Genomic DNA, 17,211 nt, shown 5'->3' with positions numbered 1-17,211 from the left:
TTGGGTCCTTTCTTGACTCACACAGAGCGGTCCAACAACCATCATCTGGGGTGGCGATCTCAACACCCACCTGGACCCGCAAAAAGATAAATCACAGACCACCGCTACACAGACATCGAAGGCAAGCCTCCAAATGCAAGAGATCTGCAAGGCATTCAACCTGGCGGACATATGGAGGTATCAAAACTGGGAGAAACGCGATTACACATTCCACTCCGAAGTTCACCACTTTAACTCACGCATAGATTACCTGCTTGTCTCTACTCAAAGCATATTCCAATGGGATTGTTGTCAGATCCTTCCAAAAACTCTCTCAGACCATGCCACAGTGACACTTGAATGCAACCACCACAATACAAAATCAACGGCACCTCACTGGCGCTTTAAGCCAGGTGCGCTGACAGACCAAGCATTCGCAGCTGAGCTACATAAGGAGATCATATCCTTCGTAGACACCAATTAGAACTCAGTCTCTTCAGCGGGGATGCTGTGCGAGGTGTTAAAATGCTACATAAGGGATGTGTGCATCGCTAAAGAAAACTGAATCCTAAAGACAATACGTCGGGAGCTAACAATCAGCGAAAAGTGTCTGAAAGTCCTCGAACAACAGAACACTGACGCTTTCTCCAAGCACACCCAGGCGGAACTTAAAGAAGAAGACCTACTCAAATTCGATGCGCTGGCAGAACGAGAGCTGAAGGTCTTACACCGTGGCCACCAGATTCACCAATATGGCGAGGATCAACGTCCTGGGGCGCTCTTAGCCCGCTTAATCGCCGCAGAAAGAAAACACACTCTGGTGGAAAGAATCCACACTTCACAGGGGACACTAGTCCATACAGAACCAGAAATAACTGACACTTTCCGCGCCTTCTAGCAAAAGCTGTACAGCACACACTACTCAAACGAATCAGAACACCTACACAACTACCTACTAGACACTGAACTATACTGGGTGGAACGCGAACTACGCGAACCACTAAACGACCCCATTACACAGGAAGAGATCCTGGAAGCGATAAAGAGCCTGCCCAACACCAAAGCCCCCGGTACCGATGGCCTATTGGAGAATTTTATAAATCTTTTGCCCCATTGGTAGCCCCCTTCTGCTGAAGGTTTATGAAGAAGCAGCAGAGAAAGGCATTCTCCCACAGACCTTAAGAGAAGCGAACGTAATTCTACTGCATAAAAAAGATAAACCTCCTGAAGAATGCGGTTCCTACAGACCGATATCCCTAATAAATCTAGATAATAAAATACTGGCCAAGATTCTGTCCACCAGGCTAATCCCTTTGATGCCAGCACTGATCTGTCCCGACCAAGCCAGTTTTGTACCCGGATGCAACACAACATTCGGAATCAGGAGAATATTCGGAGCCATCGCAGCAGTAGAGCCCACACAACAGGCTGCGGCAGTCCTCTTGGATGCTGAGAAGAATGCCCCTTCATGGTCGCGGTACTCAGGCAAAACGGTCTGGGAAACCAGTTTACAAAACTAGTGTCCCTACTATACAATAAACCCCAATCAACCATCATTTTAGGCTCATCGAAATCTGCACCTGTCTATCTCCAGCGCAGGACTAGACAAGGGTGCCCTTTGTCGGCGCTAATATTTGCACTCATGATGGAGCGGCTGGCCTCCAGCCTGCGCTCCAGGCATCTTCACAGAGGACTCTTTATAGGACCCCATAAAATGGTCATCTCCCTATATGCTGACGACTTAGTGCTATTCATCCAAAACCCCAATGAAAACTTAAATCCCATAATGCATGAGATAAATAAATTCAGTCTAGTTTCAGGCCTGAAAATCAATCACTCCAAGTCAATAATCTTTCCCCTAACGCAATGTACCAGCAAATTCACAGACAAATTTAATTTCCAATGGGAATGTGCCCAGGTTCGATATCTGGGGATCCTCCTGTCTCTGGATCACAGAGAAATTTTCCAGGCAATTACGAAACCACATTTAAATCTCTTCAAGAGAAGGTGGCCAGATGGAAGTCACTCCCACTGACACTTTGGGGTAGGGTGTCTCTGGTGAAGATGGTGATTTTGCCTAAACTACTTTACATGTTCACCAACATACCACTCCTGCTCCCTCAGCACTTTCTGGGGAAACTAAAGAGCCTCATTTTAGAGCTGATCTGGGCTGGCAAACCGGCGAGGGTGGCGTATTCGACTATCATAATGCCGACAACCAGGGGCGGGCTTGCGTTCTGTGACCTAGAACAGTACTATTGGGCCACACAGGCACACTTTCTCAGCTATTGGTATTCCATTCATTCTGTCAGATCCCACGTACAAATAGAGCAAGCGCTGGGTCACCCAATCTATTGAGAGCAGTGTTAGTCAACAAACGGTGCCATGCTCCACGCTAAATGGGGTGCTCACCATGTACACAATTTGGAAAAAAATTGCCCAAAAATATAGAGCAACAGTAAGCTACTCCCCGCTACTTACCGTTAAGTTTATTCCAGGGAAGCCTCTGACAAATGAGAAGGTGTTCCTCCAATGGTCAGATAAAACACAAATTCAATCACTTGGCGACCTTTTCATTGAAGGAACATTCTTGTCTCCCCAGCAGGCCAGGGAGAGAGCCGGCACCTCTTCTCTAGATGTAATTATATATTTCAGGCTGCGCTATGGCATCCATGGTACTTTCCCATCCTTCCCACAGCAACCTCCCCGCCCCCCGATATGGCCACTACTCCACAATACCATACAAGCACACAATACCATACAAGCACAAGGGGAAGGTAGACTGGTATCCTCAATTTACAGATCCCTCCTAACAGACACAGCTCCGGAAAACACACTCACGAAAGCGAGGTGGGAAAAACCATTGCAGACCCCCATCCCGGATGAAGAGTGGTCATATATACTCAACCAAACTCAGAAGGTAGCGCTGAACTCGAGGTTCAAAGGTATACACTTCCACTACCTGCATCAGACTTACTACACCCCAGCTAAGAGGTCCAAGCATAAGCCAGACTCTGAGGCAAAATGAGAAAGGTGCGGGCACCCTGTAGCGGACTTCATGCAACTGGCCTGGAGCTGTCCGGCACTGTCCAAATTTTGGGCACATGTCACCCAGGAAACAGAGGTGATAATTGGGGAAGGACTAACACCTATTCCAGCAGTTGCGTTGCTGGGGATGACAAAACGGCTGTCGACTGTAGTAAGGAAACTAGCAGACATTCTACTGATCCTGGCACACACAAGGGTGGCCATGGCATGGGGTCAGGGCCTCCCTCCCACTATCGCAAGATGGCACAAAGATGTGTTCTACTGTCAAGACGTTGAGACCAAGTTCATTAAAACGCTGCCCTTGCATGCACATCCTCCAGACATCTGGGGTCCATATGTAACATATTTGATGAACTCCAAGCATGACTCTTCATCCGCTTCATCCCCAGGTTGAACCTCTGGTTGGGCACCGATGGGCAGACGATGTAGGAGAAGTGTTGAGAGCGAACAATACCAACATTCAAGTTTATGGTTGGGAGACGGTGCTGCGGGGGGGAGGGGAGGCAATGTTGTTACAGTGCATGTTACATGTCCCACTGTTGGGCCGAGTGAGTTATGAACTTGCAACTGTCTTTGTTTTTGTATTAGAAAATATAAATAAAGTTTAAAAAAAAAAAAACTAAGTTCCCAGTATGCATTCTGCCTGCTGATTTCTCCATGGCTCTGGATGTCTTTCCTCTTGATTACAAACACCCGTATATACTAATTGTTGAATACCAACAGCCAACTATGAGGGGAATTAACCAGGGGTGCATGCTACACATTTAAATAGCACTGCATCTAGACACAGGGCACCAATGGTACTAGGTATATATTTGAGTTTCTTGGACTAACCAGGTGGAGCGTCTTCAGAACAGCTTTCAGACTTTTCTTTACGCATTCCAGCTCACTCATTGACTGCTGCAGTTTTGTCCACTGGGCCTTGTTGGAAGGCCCTTCATTCATCTTGTGATCATCTTCTTAGGGAGAAGTATTGACTGGCTGGGTCTGGTATCATATTGTCTCACAGATGAGGAAAACGCAGACAGTCACCTGACTTTGGCTTAGCAAATAATGAAGCCTTTTGGGAGGAGAAACCCAGGCTACACTTCAGATGTCTAGGGCTTCAGAATTACTGCCAACTTCTAACCTGATCACAAGTTTGTTCTGTGCTACGGTAAATACTTACTCCTGAGAAGTTCCATTGAGTTCATTTTTCTTCCTCTCAAACACGTCCTTCAAGCGGTTACATTCCTCTGTTTTCTCCTCCAGCTGTATCTCCATATTCTGCATGTTAGCCCGGGGACGGTCTCGGGACACTTCTAGCTTCACACGTTGCTAATGGGAAAGAAAAAAACAATATCCAACTGCTACTTGAGGTAAAGCCAAATGTCCCTTCAACATCCTCATGCCAACAGACAGTAAATAAATATATGGAGAAAAAGAAGTATTTTTCAAACTGTAATTTTATTTTTAAATGGTTTGGAAAAGATTTAGCTGTGAAATTTGCCCAAGACTGCTTTCAAAACTAGAGCGACTAAGTACATTAAAATCTAGCTTTTTGATGCCAACGGCCAAAGGTAAAATGTGCATTTTCTTAATGAAAATATTTGTAATAAATCAACAAATAAGTACTCTTTTTATATACACACAGTGACAGATAAGCTTTCAAATTAAACAGCAACGTATCAGTTCAACAATAATAGGAAACAATTTGGCCTCAGCACACTATAACCAACTGCACAAACATGTTGCGAAGCACCTATGCCACAAACATGCAACTGGTTTCCGGGGGAAAGAACGCATGCAACTAAGAAACACAAACAGATGCAATATTACTTATTACAATAAGTTTACAAATTAAATATAATGACTTAAAAGGGTTATCACAAATGCATTTTGAATGAAAGTTTTGACACTTGTGTTGCACTGCTTTTTGTCTGAAAACTCCACTGGGCTTTCGTTGGAAACGAGTTCAAGAAAAAGGTATTTGGAAATCTTTTCAATTAACTAAAATAGATTTATCTTGACGGGCCAACAGCTGCAATGGGATCAATGGACGCTACATAATCTGCCCACGCATGCATCATTCTTGAAAGCAGTGTCACTAGAATTAATTAGTCCAACTCATTTCAAACTCATTCTATGCAATGTGATGCTTGACTGTCTAATGGAATGTTGGTCCAGAATGCCTTAGCACTTGGAGACAATGGCAGTTAGAAATGTTGGAAATGGCTAAACACCCCTCCTCCTGCTATGGAAAGTGCCCTATTTTGGAGGCAGTCTTGAAACAGATTTTTTAAAAATTATTTTCACATTTCCAAATTTGTCTTTTATACAAATCCAATTATTTCTGTTGCCTGCAAGTCAATTTTGGAGCAAATTAATGTGTGTTTTAATACCATTTCTTCACTTTGGGCCTGAAGACTGCCCTGCTAATTGCCCATAGACCGCCTACTTTTAAATCCCATCACACACACAGCATTCACTTCAACGTGATTCTGTGGAATATAACAAACCCCTTCTAGGGATCATCCTATTTTCCCAATAGGTGGCTAGTATGTCTGGCACTTTTATTTTGGGCTCCCTCCAGCCCTCTGTACTTTTACTTCCCTCGTCTCACCCTACTGCAGTTCTGTTGGTACAGTTCAGTGGTGTTAAAAGAGCAGATTGTCCGGAAAACCAAATTTGTATTACTTTATTGAATAGAAGATGGGAGGAATTACGACCATCAAATAATACAGTTCTAGTGGAGTTTAGTCAAATAAAAAGGGCCCATACTAAGAAAAACATATTGCCAGTCCTCATCTCTAAATACAAAATAGTGTGCGATAATGTTAACAAAGAAAGAAAAAAGTGTTCTCAAAAGGATATGTCATGATGGTATAGCTTGGGTCTCCCTTCCCCATGTATGCATGGGACAAGGCGGGACTCGAGCACAGCACACTTTGGGCTTTCTCTGGCTCGAGTTTACAGTTCCTATTCCAATATCGGGACCTTCTGTGTCAAAGTCTCTTGCTCAGAAGGCCTAATGCATCACAAACAACAAACAGTTCTTTCTATAGATCTTCAAGTCGGGCGACTCTTCTTCACCCGGGGATCCCCCATCAACCGGGCTCTGATCCCTTTCATGCAATATCAGCCTCCCTCAATCGGGCTCAGACCAATGTCACACTGTGGATGTCCCTCAGTCGGTTTCACATTCGTTACCACAATGCAGTTCCCAATATCTGTTCAATTCTCAGCGTGTCAAGATTTTTGACTGTACAAGGGGTTTGACTCGACCCTTGTATGACCACTCTGACATCTCTCCCGGGCCTCCCCTAGGCCTCTTGCTTCTTGTAGTTTTCTCAGTTCAAACACATCCTCCTCGTTCAGGAGCAGGGCATTCGTTAGTCTTTCGAATGAGCACCCATGCAGCGCCAGATCACTCTAACCTTGATACCTCAGTTGTTCACAAAAGACCTTTGTCTATTTTCTTATTTTGTCTGCGCAAATTTTGCTACTGCAACCATGAGCTTAACAGTCTGTTTACTATCAATTTCCTCCGGGTCACCGGCTGTGTTGAACTTGCTGGCTTTTCTTCTGCTGGAGTCAAGGACGGTACCACGAGGGCAAGCTCTTTTCCCTGCCCTGGCCATCAGTGCGGGAGGGTCCCATGTACCGTTGACATCAGCCACATTAATCGTCAGCTGCAACTCCCGGTCTTAAAGTTCCTATATAGAAGGCTTCGAGGGTCTGGGTTTTAAAGGTGAAGGGCAATTCCCTCCTTGTCGTCCTTTCAGTTTCCTACGCCTTTCTCCTTCGTTTGAACTGCCGTCCTGGAATAGCTGCTTTCTCATGTTTTCGGCCTTGCTCAAAGTGTGCTCTCGTGCACTGCCTTTTATCCCTGTGGGGAAGGGAAAGGGCCGTCAGGTGTGTGTAGTTATGGGGAACTGCCCGATTCTTGTGTTGGGGCATGTCAGGTAAAGGGGTCTGGTGTTGGTCCGTTGTCTTTTGTGGTGTGAGAAAGTGTTTGTGTAGGAAAAGGGGGGTGGTGGTAGAGCTTTTACATATCCTACGGGGTAGGATGGGGAAAAGGTGTTATAAGGAAGGGGTACCGCGTCTTACCTGTCGGTGTCCCACTTCCACTCCCTGAAGACCCCCCCCCCCCATCCAGGTGATCCTCCCACACTGGTGCACCCCCAGGAACTGGATCCAATAGAGATGGCCGTGTTCTGGCCACCTGAATAACAGATCCCCGGAAACTATCAGGTGAGACAGCTTCAGGTTTCTCACAGTCATAAGAAATCGATTTTGAAAAAATGATTTCTTCAAAGACTGTTTTAGAACGACCGCTCATCAGACCAAGAACTCCTGGCCAACCTCTACCCTACTACCCTCACCAACGCAGTAAATCCGGTTGCTCCTCTACTCCCAAGAAAAGCCAAACCTACTAGTCACATCAACACTTAGTTCTCAGCTGACCTCTCGGCCTTAAGCTCTAAAAAATGATCAGCGGAAAGCACCTGGAAGAAGAAACCTTCCACCACCACCAAGTCCGCCTTTACTAGCCTAGCCAACGAATACAAGCAGGCCTTCATTCTTCATTTGAGCCTCGGCCTACAACTTAAGGATTTCCATCGGCAATTCCAACTCGCAAGAGCTCTTGAAAAATAGTTGGAGAACTATAGACCCCCTTGGCCCCACCTAGTACATCATTGATGAAGCTTGGTGCAGCAGCATCCTGGACGTGATGCGCGCCAAAATAACGTCCTCCACAAGTTCTTATCAACCCATTCCAACCTTTAAATTCAGAAATTTGACAGTCGAGGAAACAGCAACAATACCCAAAACCCTTAAACCATCGAGGTGCAAAGGGGATGTATGCCCAGCCATTATCATTAAAGCTTGCTCTGAAACTATAGTGCCATTCTTAACCAGATTCCCCAACGCTTCCTTGTCCACTAGCCTAGTCGCAAACAGTCTAAATGAATTGTGGGTATTCCCATTGCTAAAGAAACCCTCACTCGACCCACTCTCCCCGAACAACTATCCTGCGATCACCACAGTACCGTTTCTACTCAAAATCCTAGATAGGGCAGCATACGTACAAATTCAAGCATACTTCGAAGCACAGCATATTTTAGGAACACGCCAATCCGGCTTTCACCAGGGCATCGGACAGAATAGTCACTCCTCGACTTAAAAATGCAACTTGACTCCCTCAAAGATGAAGGCAACCCAGTCATCATCCTTCTCCTGGAACATTCAGCGGCCTTTGGCCTTGTCAACGATAACAACCTGTGCCACCACCTCACTTCATCTGCCAACTTCTCACTGCAAGCCACATCGTGAATTAACTCCTTCCTATTCAACAGAACCATGAGAGTCTTCTCAGAAACGGATAGCGCAACTCCTATCCCCATTCCCTGCAGGGTCCCACAAGGGTCTCCCCGTCCCTTTACAATATCTGCACTAAGCCCCTGTTCAACCTCCTAGACTCCCTGGGTGTCTCATACACTAACTATGCTGACAACCCCTAAATTCTCCTCCCCCCCTACCGGCTCCCACACAAAGGACTCCACAACTATTAACAAAATCCACTCCACTATCCAAACATGAATGGCAACCAACCACTTATGCTTAAACGATAAGACAGATTCTACTTGTGGGCTCACTCACTCTGCTCGTAAGCTCAGAGGTGAATTCACCTCCTTCCTCATTGATGATATACAGATACCAATATCCACCTCAGTAAAAACACTGGGGGGGGTACATCTAGATGCTACCCTCTACTTCAGCAAGTGAACGCAATCGCCTCCTCTGCCGCCTACACAACAGAACTCATTAACGCAGCCAGACACTTCCTCTACTTAGCAAGCTGCCTAACCATTGCAAGAACAATCATCAGAGCAAGACTTGACTATTGTAATGTCCTCCTCGCTGGAACTTCGCAACACAATCTGGACAAACTCCAGTTCATCCAAAATAATGCTCTTCGAGCAGCCCTGAATATATCCAAAAGAGAAAACATCTCAGACACCAGGAAAAAAGTCAATTGGCTATCTATCCGGGAACGGGTAATATTCAAAACGCCTCTCCATCACTGCTCCAAAATACTTATGCCAGAAGATTGAAAGATCCACTTCCACCAGACCAGTAAGGACAATTTATGACAACCGACTAAAGATGCCCAAGACAAAAAAGTAAAAAGAAGCAGGTTCCAGCTTCCCTTCAGTCGCACCTAAACACTGGAACTCCCAAGCGCCTGAAATGAGAGCAGAGACCTCCTACTGGCCCTTCCGAAAAGCTCTTAAAACTTGGCTATTCGGCTAAACAGGACCAGCCTGGAACTTGACTGTTGCACAGTGCTTGTCTGTGAATGCATGAGCTAAGAGAATGTTGGAGTGCCGGTGTGGAATGTTGTCCTGTGAGTGTACAATGTCAGTTGAAGCCAAGGTAGCCTTGGTGATGGGACCCAGTGGTATCCTAAAGTGTTACTACTGTAACAACCTATGTAACTTAGAATAAAGCTTAAGTGTTGAACCTAAGAGTACAGAAGCTACCTTTCTACATGGATATGCACTACAAACTCAAACCACATCCCTATTATCAGTATAACCGGTTGTAACAGTGCCCTGATGCCCCTACACTTGGGTGATTTACAAATGCTAAAAATAAATTTAATAAATATTGAGGGCCGCACAAAAACAACCAAAATAAATCAGAATTTTTTTGTGTTCCGTCTTCAACATGCAGAAATATTGCCTAGAACCAAGTATTCCAATGACTCACAGAAGGCTGATATGAGAACACAGAGCAGAGTAATGTATATGATGGAACAAGTTACTTACCTGCAACTGTTGTTCTCCAGCATGTGTCTGGCATGGATTCACATGCTCATGAATATAACGTTCTCAGGGCAGGAATCCTCGGTAAAAGAAAAAACAGTTTAACTTTCACTTACAAATTGTCTTGCTCCTACAAACTAATCACTGAGCTCTGGGTCGGGCCCCCAGCCAATGGCAGCCCTCTCCCTAAGCCCCTCCTCTGGCAGCCATCTTCAGATTTGGTAGCACGTAAAGTGGCAGTATGACCAAGAAGAGCCGCAGAGGGACAGGAGTGAGGCTTCACATGTAAATCCTTGCCAGACTCATGCTGGAGAAAAACAGTTACAGGTAAGTTACTTGTTGCTTCTCCAGCATGGATTCACATGCTCATGAATACAGAATACATAGCAGTAATACATACACAACCACGGGAGGTGGCAAGGCTCAACAGAAGCAATTACTCATCTCCGGACCAGGCTCACCATCAAGCGAACAGGTTGTGCGGTTGTATACGAATTGACCTTTTGAGAATTGCTCGAATTTAAAAGGTCAATTGATATTGATATTTTATTTCTATCGCACTCGTACACAAGTGTTTCAGATCGCGACAAGGGAGGGGAGGGGAACAGGGGAGAACAAAACAGCGATCTTACTAGGCCCAGCGACATTGAGAACGCGCAAGTGCATGGGAGAGGGGGAGGGAAAAAGTGCATGGAAGGGGGAGAAGTGGAAAGTGCAAAGCAGAGAAGAATCAGATAAATAACAATAAATAAATAATTAAGTCAACAAACAGTGGTAGTGCAGCCAGAAATGTGCAAGTGCTAGGTTTAAGGCAGCAGACAGGGTAGGTCTGATAAGTGCAGGAAGAAAAAAGGGGGGGCTGTTTGGGTACAGATACAGACCCCAGTGCAAGGGGTGGCCCAGAGGCAGTGCGGGAGGGTGGCAGGGTGAGCAGGTACATGGGCCCGGAGCGGAGGACAGAGGGTGGCCAGGTGCACGGTGCCAAGAGAGAACAGATCAGCAGGGGAGAGGGGGAGCAAAGGCAGAAGAAAAGAGGAAGTTCTTGAGGTGCTTGCGGAACCGGAGATGGTGCTCAAGTTTTAGAGTGGCAAGGAGGCTGTTCCAGAGGGAGGCCTCAGCCGAAGACAGATTTACCCCCAGCTCGTTTCTTTGAAAAACGACTGACCCTGAAGGAGTTGGAGGTAGAGGAACGAAGAGCTCGAGAGGGGAGGTATTTTCAGAGGGATAGCTGAAGGTATTTTGGACCCAGGCCCCAGAAAGCCTTGTGGACAATGCAGAGGGTTTTGAATTCAATCCTTGCATTCACTGTGAGCCAATGGAGAGATTTCAGAGCTGGAGAGATACGATCCCAGGGCTTGAGGCAAAGGACAAGTCTCGCAGTCCTGTACTGGATTAGTTGCAGAGAGCGGAGAGTAGAGGCAGGTAGATTTAGAAAGAGGCTGTTACAATAGTCAAAACTAGAGAGAACCAGAGCTTGGGATACCATGAGCTTCTGGGGAAGGAGAGGAAAGGCAAAGTACCTCTGAGGAGGTGCAGTAGGAAATTTGACTTTTTAAAGACCTCAGAGATGTCGGCGGAGAAGGAAAGGGTGCAGTCAAAGATGACCCTGAGGTTCTTAGCCTCGCAGGTGGGGGTAGGAGGAGGGCCAAGGGAGGCCGGCTAGAGAGTGAGGGGAAAGGATGGTGAAGGTGTGCCGATGAGAAGGATCTCCGTCTTGCTGGCATTCAGACAAAAATCACTGGCGGCACACAAATCTTGAATGGCAGTTAGGCAATCAAAGATGAGAGAGGAGAGGAGGTGGCAGAGGGCCAGGTATTGGTTGAAAAGCCAGGACGAGAGCTTAGACCCCTGGGGAACACCACAGGTAGAGAGGAAGATAGATGGAAGGAAGGACCCAAGTTAGACCTGGGAGGGTTGATCTGAGAGGAAAGAGGTCAGCTAGGCCAGAGTCTGATCAGTGATAACCAGGTTTTCACGGAGATGGTTGAGCAGGATAGTATGGTTGACCGTGTTGAAGACAGAAGAGAGATCGAAGAGGATGAGGACAGAGGGAATGTCAAGGTTGGAGAGCAGATCTTCACGGTTGTTCAGGAGAGCAGTTTCCGTGCTTCTGGCAGCTCTGAAGCCAGACTGGTGGTCATGGAGACAGCCAACAGAATTGGAATGAAGGTTAAGCTGAGAGATGGCCAACTTTTCCAGGAGTTTGCCAAGAAAGGGAGTAATGGAAATTGGGCGATAGTTAGCTGGACAAGATGGATCAGCTGTGGGTTTCTTGAGAAGAGGATGCGCAAGGCAGTGCTTCAGAGGGGAGGGGAAGGATCCTGAGGCAAAGGAGTGGTGGTTGCAAAAATCAGCAAGGGCCGAAGGATGTCAATGTGGTCCCTTGATGGTTTTAGAAGAACAGGGATGTACCTGTTTTGATGAGGCTTTCATAGATCGGACTTGTCTAGCGACCTCATCAGAGGAGAAAAGAGGAAAGAACGAGAAGGATGGTGGGGGGGTGGCTAAAGGAGGGTCAGCAAGCACAGATGGAGTGTGAAGAGGAGGGGTGTGGGTGGAGAGGGTGGACAGGATGTCCTGGGTTTTTTAAATGAAGTGAGAGGCAAGGGCATTGCAAAGAACCTGGGAGGCAATAGGATGGGTAGAGACTGCAGCAGGGTTGGCTAGCTCCTTGAAGATTTTAAAGAGTTCGGCCGAGTTGTTAGATGCCGCAGAGACACAAGCTTGAATGTGGACTCTCTTCTTGGTGAGGACAGAGTCGGTATTGCCTTTGTAGCAGGCGACAGGCCAGTTTTGTCAGAGAATGAACAGGAAGTCCTCCATTTCCTCTAAGCCACCCTACACTTACGTTTAAGTGTAGCTAGGTCAGAATCATACCAGGAATTGCACTTGGCTTTGGACTTCAAAAGGATCCTCATGACAGAGGCAAGAGCATCAAGAGTATCAGAAATTGAAGAGTGGAGCAGAGACAGGGCTGTTTTAGGATGGGAGACAGCCAAAGGTTGGGGGGCGGGTGGGGGGTTAGAGAAAGTGGCGGCAAAAGCCTCAACCGACACACGCTTCATGGGCCGGATGTCCAAGAAGGTAGGTGGCAGTGTTGGTGTAGGCTTGGCTTGGGGGGAAGAGAGGGAGAGATGAGAGGAGAGGAGGGAGTGATCGCTCCAGGAGAGAGGAGGGGTCAGTGGGATGGAGATATAATTAGTACATATATGGGGGGAAAATCCCTGCAACCCCCCCACCAAATCCAAAAAAAATCAACCCCCCACCCAAACCCCTTGTTTTATTTATAATATATATATATATATATATAGATATAGATATAGATATATGATACATTACTCACCGTAATCGTATTTCTGATGCTTGTATCAGCTTAGATTCACATGCTGTGCATAGGCCGACATCTAGTGGAAGCTGCGGAGTATTACAGTTTGTTTTTCGAAACTCAAAAATGGGCGTCGACACAGGGCGTGCCAGTAATACTATCCCTAGTGTGACGTTCACTGTACCCAAGATCCCTCACGCGTCTAGGATTCTCAGATTGTTTTTTTCCGCCATACTGGTCAGAAGCATTTTGCGGAGTCCCCTGGCCTTAGCCATACTTTTGCCAAAATATTGATTAATTTACTAATTTACATCCTTCCCCATCCCAACGTCGAACTTCGACACTCGACGCCGGCTGGAGAAGAAATCGACCGTCGGCTGCTGCACGACGGATTTGGGCCTCGGAAGGCCTCTGGCCTCGGTCCAGGCCTTGGAAGGCCTCTGGCCTCGGCCCTGCAAGTAGGGAGAGTGGGGGGTTGGACATACTCTACACTCTTGGTATATAGGTACACCTTATACATTTCCTACACTTAACAGCCCGCTGCCTCAAGGTGCGTATGGAGGGTACCCCTTTTCAATTCTGCCCCAAGTGCAATCGCAAATACCCTCGGGTCAACAGGCACGCCACGTGCAATATCTGCTTGCCGAGGGACCACCCCGAAGCGAACTGCAGAGCGTGTAGTAGGTTTAAACCTAAGACACTTAAGGACCGTTAGACGAAGCGTTGGGCCCACCACGCCAGGCAGGCGGCCATGGCAGCGGAGGGCGCCTTCAGCGATGGCAGCAACGCTGTGCTTTTGGACGGCGAGGGCATTACGGCATCGAAAGACAGCCGAGCGGAAGGTCGTCCGACAGGGCGGCTATGGGGAAGACCCCCGGCGACACAGGCGCTTCACACACCACTCACACTAAAGACACGAAGTCCAACCGAGACTCGACGACGAGGCACAAACAGAACGGTCCAAATCTGTGTCCTATGGGCGTTCGAGATCGCCGCATGACTCCAGGCAATCATCCACTCTTGCCAAGGGAGTCAGCGATGGTGTTATTGACCCTCGCAACATGTTCTGAGCGACAGCCAAGTGGCAAAGGTTGTGCGCTTCCCTGGAGAGCGTCGAGGATCTGCCCCCCCACCTGCTTCCTGATGTAGAACATTGTAGTAGTATTGTCCATTAAGACCCTCACCACCTTGACCTTGAGGCACGGAAGGAACGACTTGAGGGCCCAGAACACTGATCGGAAGTTCCAGGACGTTGATATGGAGACCCTACTCCTCCGGTAGCCGCAGGCCTCTGGCGTGGAGATGTCCGGTGTGGGCTCCCCAGCCCTCCAGAAAAGCATCCGTGCTGACCGTCCCTTGGCAAGGACGACTCTGTAAATCTGTGCTCCTGGTGATGTTGGTGTGCATGCCACACCACCTTATTGCTCGAAGGAACTCCTTGTTGAGGACAATCTTGTCTGCAAAGCATCCGGACACCTGGATCCAACGAACGTCCAGGAACTTCTGAAAGGGTCACATCCGCAACCTGCAGAGTCGGATCAGGTAGATACACAATGACATCATGCCAAGCAGCGACTTTATGGTCCTTACTGTGGCGATATTCAGTGCTGACCGCTGTTGGACATTGCCCAGAATTAATGCTATCCTGTCTTCTGCCAGGCAGGAGACCGTGTTGAGCCTGGACCCCAGGAACAGAGCGTCTTGCGATGGATTCCAGCAGGGATTCGGATAGTTTACAGAGAACCCCAGATCCATCAGCAGCCGGACAGTCCTCTCCGTGTGATCAACAGCAATCTCCCTTGACTTGGCAAGGATGAGCCAGTCGCCGAGGTATGGGTACACATTTATCCCTTGAAGGCACAGATGTGCCACCACTGGTGCCAAGCACTTTGTAAAGACTCTGGGTGCCGATTTCAGTCCCAAGGCCTTGAACTGGAAGTGCTTTCCCTGTACGACAAAGCGTAGGTACTTGCAATGTTTCTCGTGAATGGGGACATGGAAATATGCGCCCTCTAGATCAAGCGACGACAGGAAGTAACCCTCCTCCAGTTGGCCGAGCATGTGATGCAACATGGCGATCCTGAATTTTTGGGACTTTATGTACTTGAGTCATCGAAGATCGAAAATGAGCCTCCAGCCCCCGGTCTTCTTTTTTACAAAGAAGTACCTGGAGTAAACTCCGTAGCCCTGGAGCCGCTTTGGCAGCAGCTCTATCGCCCCCCTTTTTTAACATGGCCTGAACCTCCAGCCGCAGATGAGGGATGTGTTGTCCCTGCCGAGCCACTGGTGGTATCCGAGGACACTTGCTGAAATTCCAAAGTGTGTCCGTGGGCAAGAGCGTCCAGCACCCATCGATGCATGGAGATTTTTTTTCCCCACAGGCTGACGAAGCTCGCCAGTCGGCCTCCCACCGGGGAGCATGGGTGGGGGCCTGACGTCTTGGCCGGTTCAATCCTGCTTGGGGGCCTGCTTGCTGCCTTGGGAGCGACTACGACGGCGGCCACCTCTGTAGGCCTTCGAACAGGAGGGTTGGCGGTACGAGGAAGATCATCTGCCGAAACCCTTCAATGGCCTGCCCGACTTCCCTCCTGAGACAGGAAAGGACGGATGGTGATGTTGCAGCCTGCCCAGGGCACAGGGCCGTCTGTCGCTCTGATTCATCGACGGCCTTTCCAAAAAGATTGTCCGTGTCGAACGGCATGTCCAGGACCTTCGTCTGAACTTCCTGCCTAAAGTTGGCGGCCTTCAACCAGCTGTGACTAAGGCAAACCCTGTTCCCCATTTGGCGGAAACCTGTGTCAGCAATATCCAGGATCACGGTGATTGCCGTGGTCCGACATCACCTCGCCCTCTTGGAGGATCTCCAGTGCCTCGACCTGTTTGTCCTTGGGGAGAATTCGAGTGGCAGGGCCATCTTGACCGTCATAGCCGCTGAGTAGATGACCTTCCTACTCACTGCCTCCAACTTCTTACCCTTGCTCTCTGGGGGAACAGAGGCCGAGGATGACTGGTTGGATGACTTCTTCCACGCAGCCGCTGAGAACACCGAGTCTGGTGATGGTTGTGACCGCAGACACTGGAGTGCCGACTCTGGCACCCAGTATTTCTTCTCCAGCCGGTCTCTTTTTGCTGGGGCTGAGGCAGGGTTTTTCAGCAGTGCCAGGCCCTCATCCCAGACATCGTCCAGGAGAGGCACCGCCAGAACCTTTTCACCTCCCAGCGTTGATAAAGGAAGCCCTCCTTCATCTCCTTCGGTGTTAGCTGGAAGAGTTCCGATGCACGGGCAACCTTGACATGGAGCGTACCCGCTTCATCTGGGGGAGAAGCCCTTGGAGGTGGGGGGATGTCACCGTTGTCGTCTGTGTCCATTATCACTGTCTGTCCCCGTATCCCTAGGGGGGAAGGCACATGGGGCACCTGGTTAGGCAGCGTAGCGTGCCGTTTCCTTTTCTTCAGCAGTGGTGGGCCCAGTGCCAGTGGTGCCGTCAGTATCCACTTCTGTATCTCTGACACAAACGCGTGGAGGGTAGAACGAATTTCCTGTGATAAATCCCTGCGAGGTGTCGGGGAGCAGGACTGCTGGGCCCATCGCCTACATCATCGTCCCCATCGGCCTTCACCCCATCGTCCCCCCTCAGCGACGACCTCTGCCTCGACGTTTGTCGTCGTCCACAACATCTTCCGGCATCGTGTGGATGAAAACCATGGCCACTTCGTCAGAAGAAGAAATATCAGTGCCCTGGAGCACTTCCAACCCCCACCCTTTTTTGTGTCCCGAGGGGTCAGTCTCAGGCTTAGGTACAGCATCCTCTTCTCCGGAGTCTTTTCCACTACATTTGGCCAAAGCCTCCCACCTGATAGTCGAGGACGATTTAGCTTGGCTCACATGGGCCTTCACAAGCAGGTCCGACATCTTACCCTGTGGCTTGGCCTTCTCCTGCAGCTTCCAAGTGGTAGCTGACTTCCTCTTCAATGAAGAACTGGAGCGATGGTTGGAGATGGAGGCCGATGGAGAAGATGATCGATATAACGATACCTATAACGAGC

At 48.4% G+C, this 17,211-nt stretch overlaps 1 protein-coding gene across 3 annotated transcripts in view; it reads right to left on the bottom strand.

The window, feature by feature from the left end:
• Window positions 1-17,211, bottom strand: part of CGN (cingulin) — a 2,193,661-nt gene that overhangs the window by 1,525,575 nt on the left and 650,875 nt on the right. For all 3 annotated transcript variants that reach the window (XM_069650469.1, XM_069650484.1, XM_069650476.1), the window contains exon 6: window positions 4,196-4,344. In XM_069650469.1, the coding sequence (XP_069506570.1) occupies window positions 4,196-4,344 (149 nt within the window). The remainder of the gene's footprint in view (window positions 1-4,195; window positions 4,345-17,211) is intronic.

This window comes from Ambystoma mexicanum, chromosome 1p, assembly GCF_040938575.1.
Source record: "Ambystoma mexicanum isolate Mex_15411 chromosome 1p, UKY_AmexF1_1, whole genome shotgun sequence".
NCBI lineage: Eukaryota > Metazoa > Chordata > Amphibia > Caudata > Ambystomatidae > Ambystoma > Ambystoma mexicanum.
This window is presented reverse-complemented; position numbering and strand designations above follow the sequence as displayed.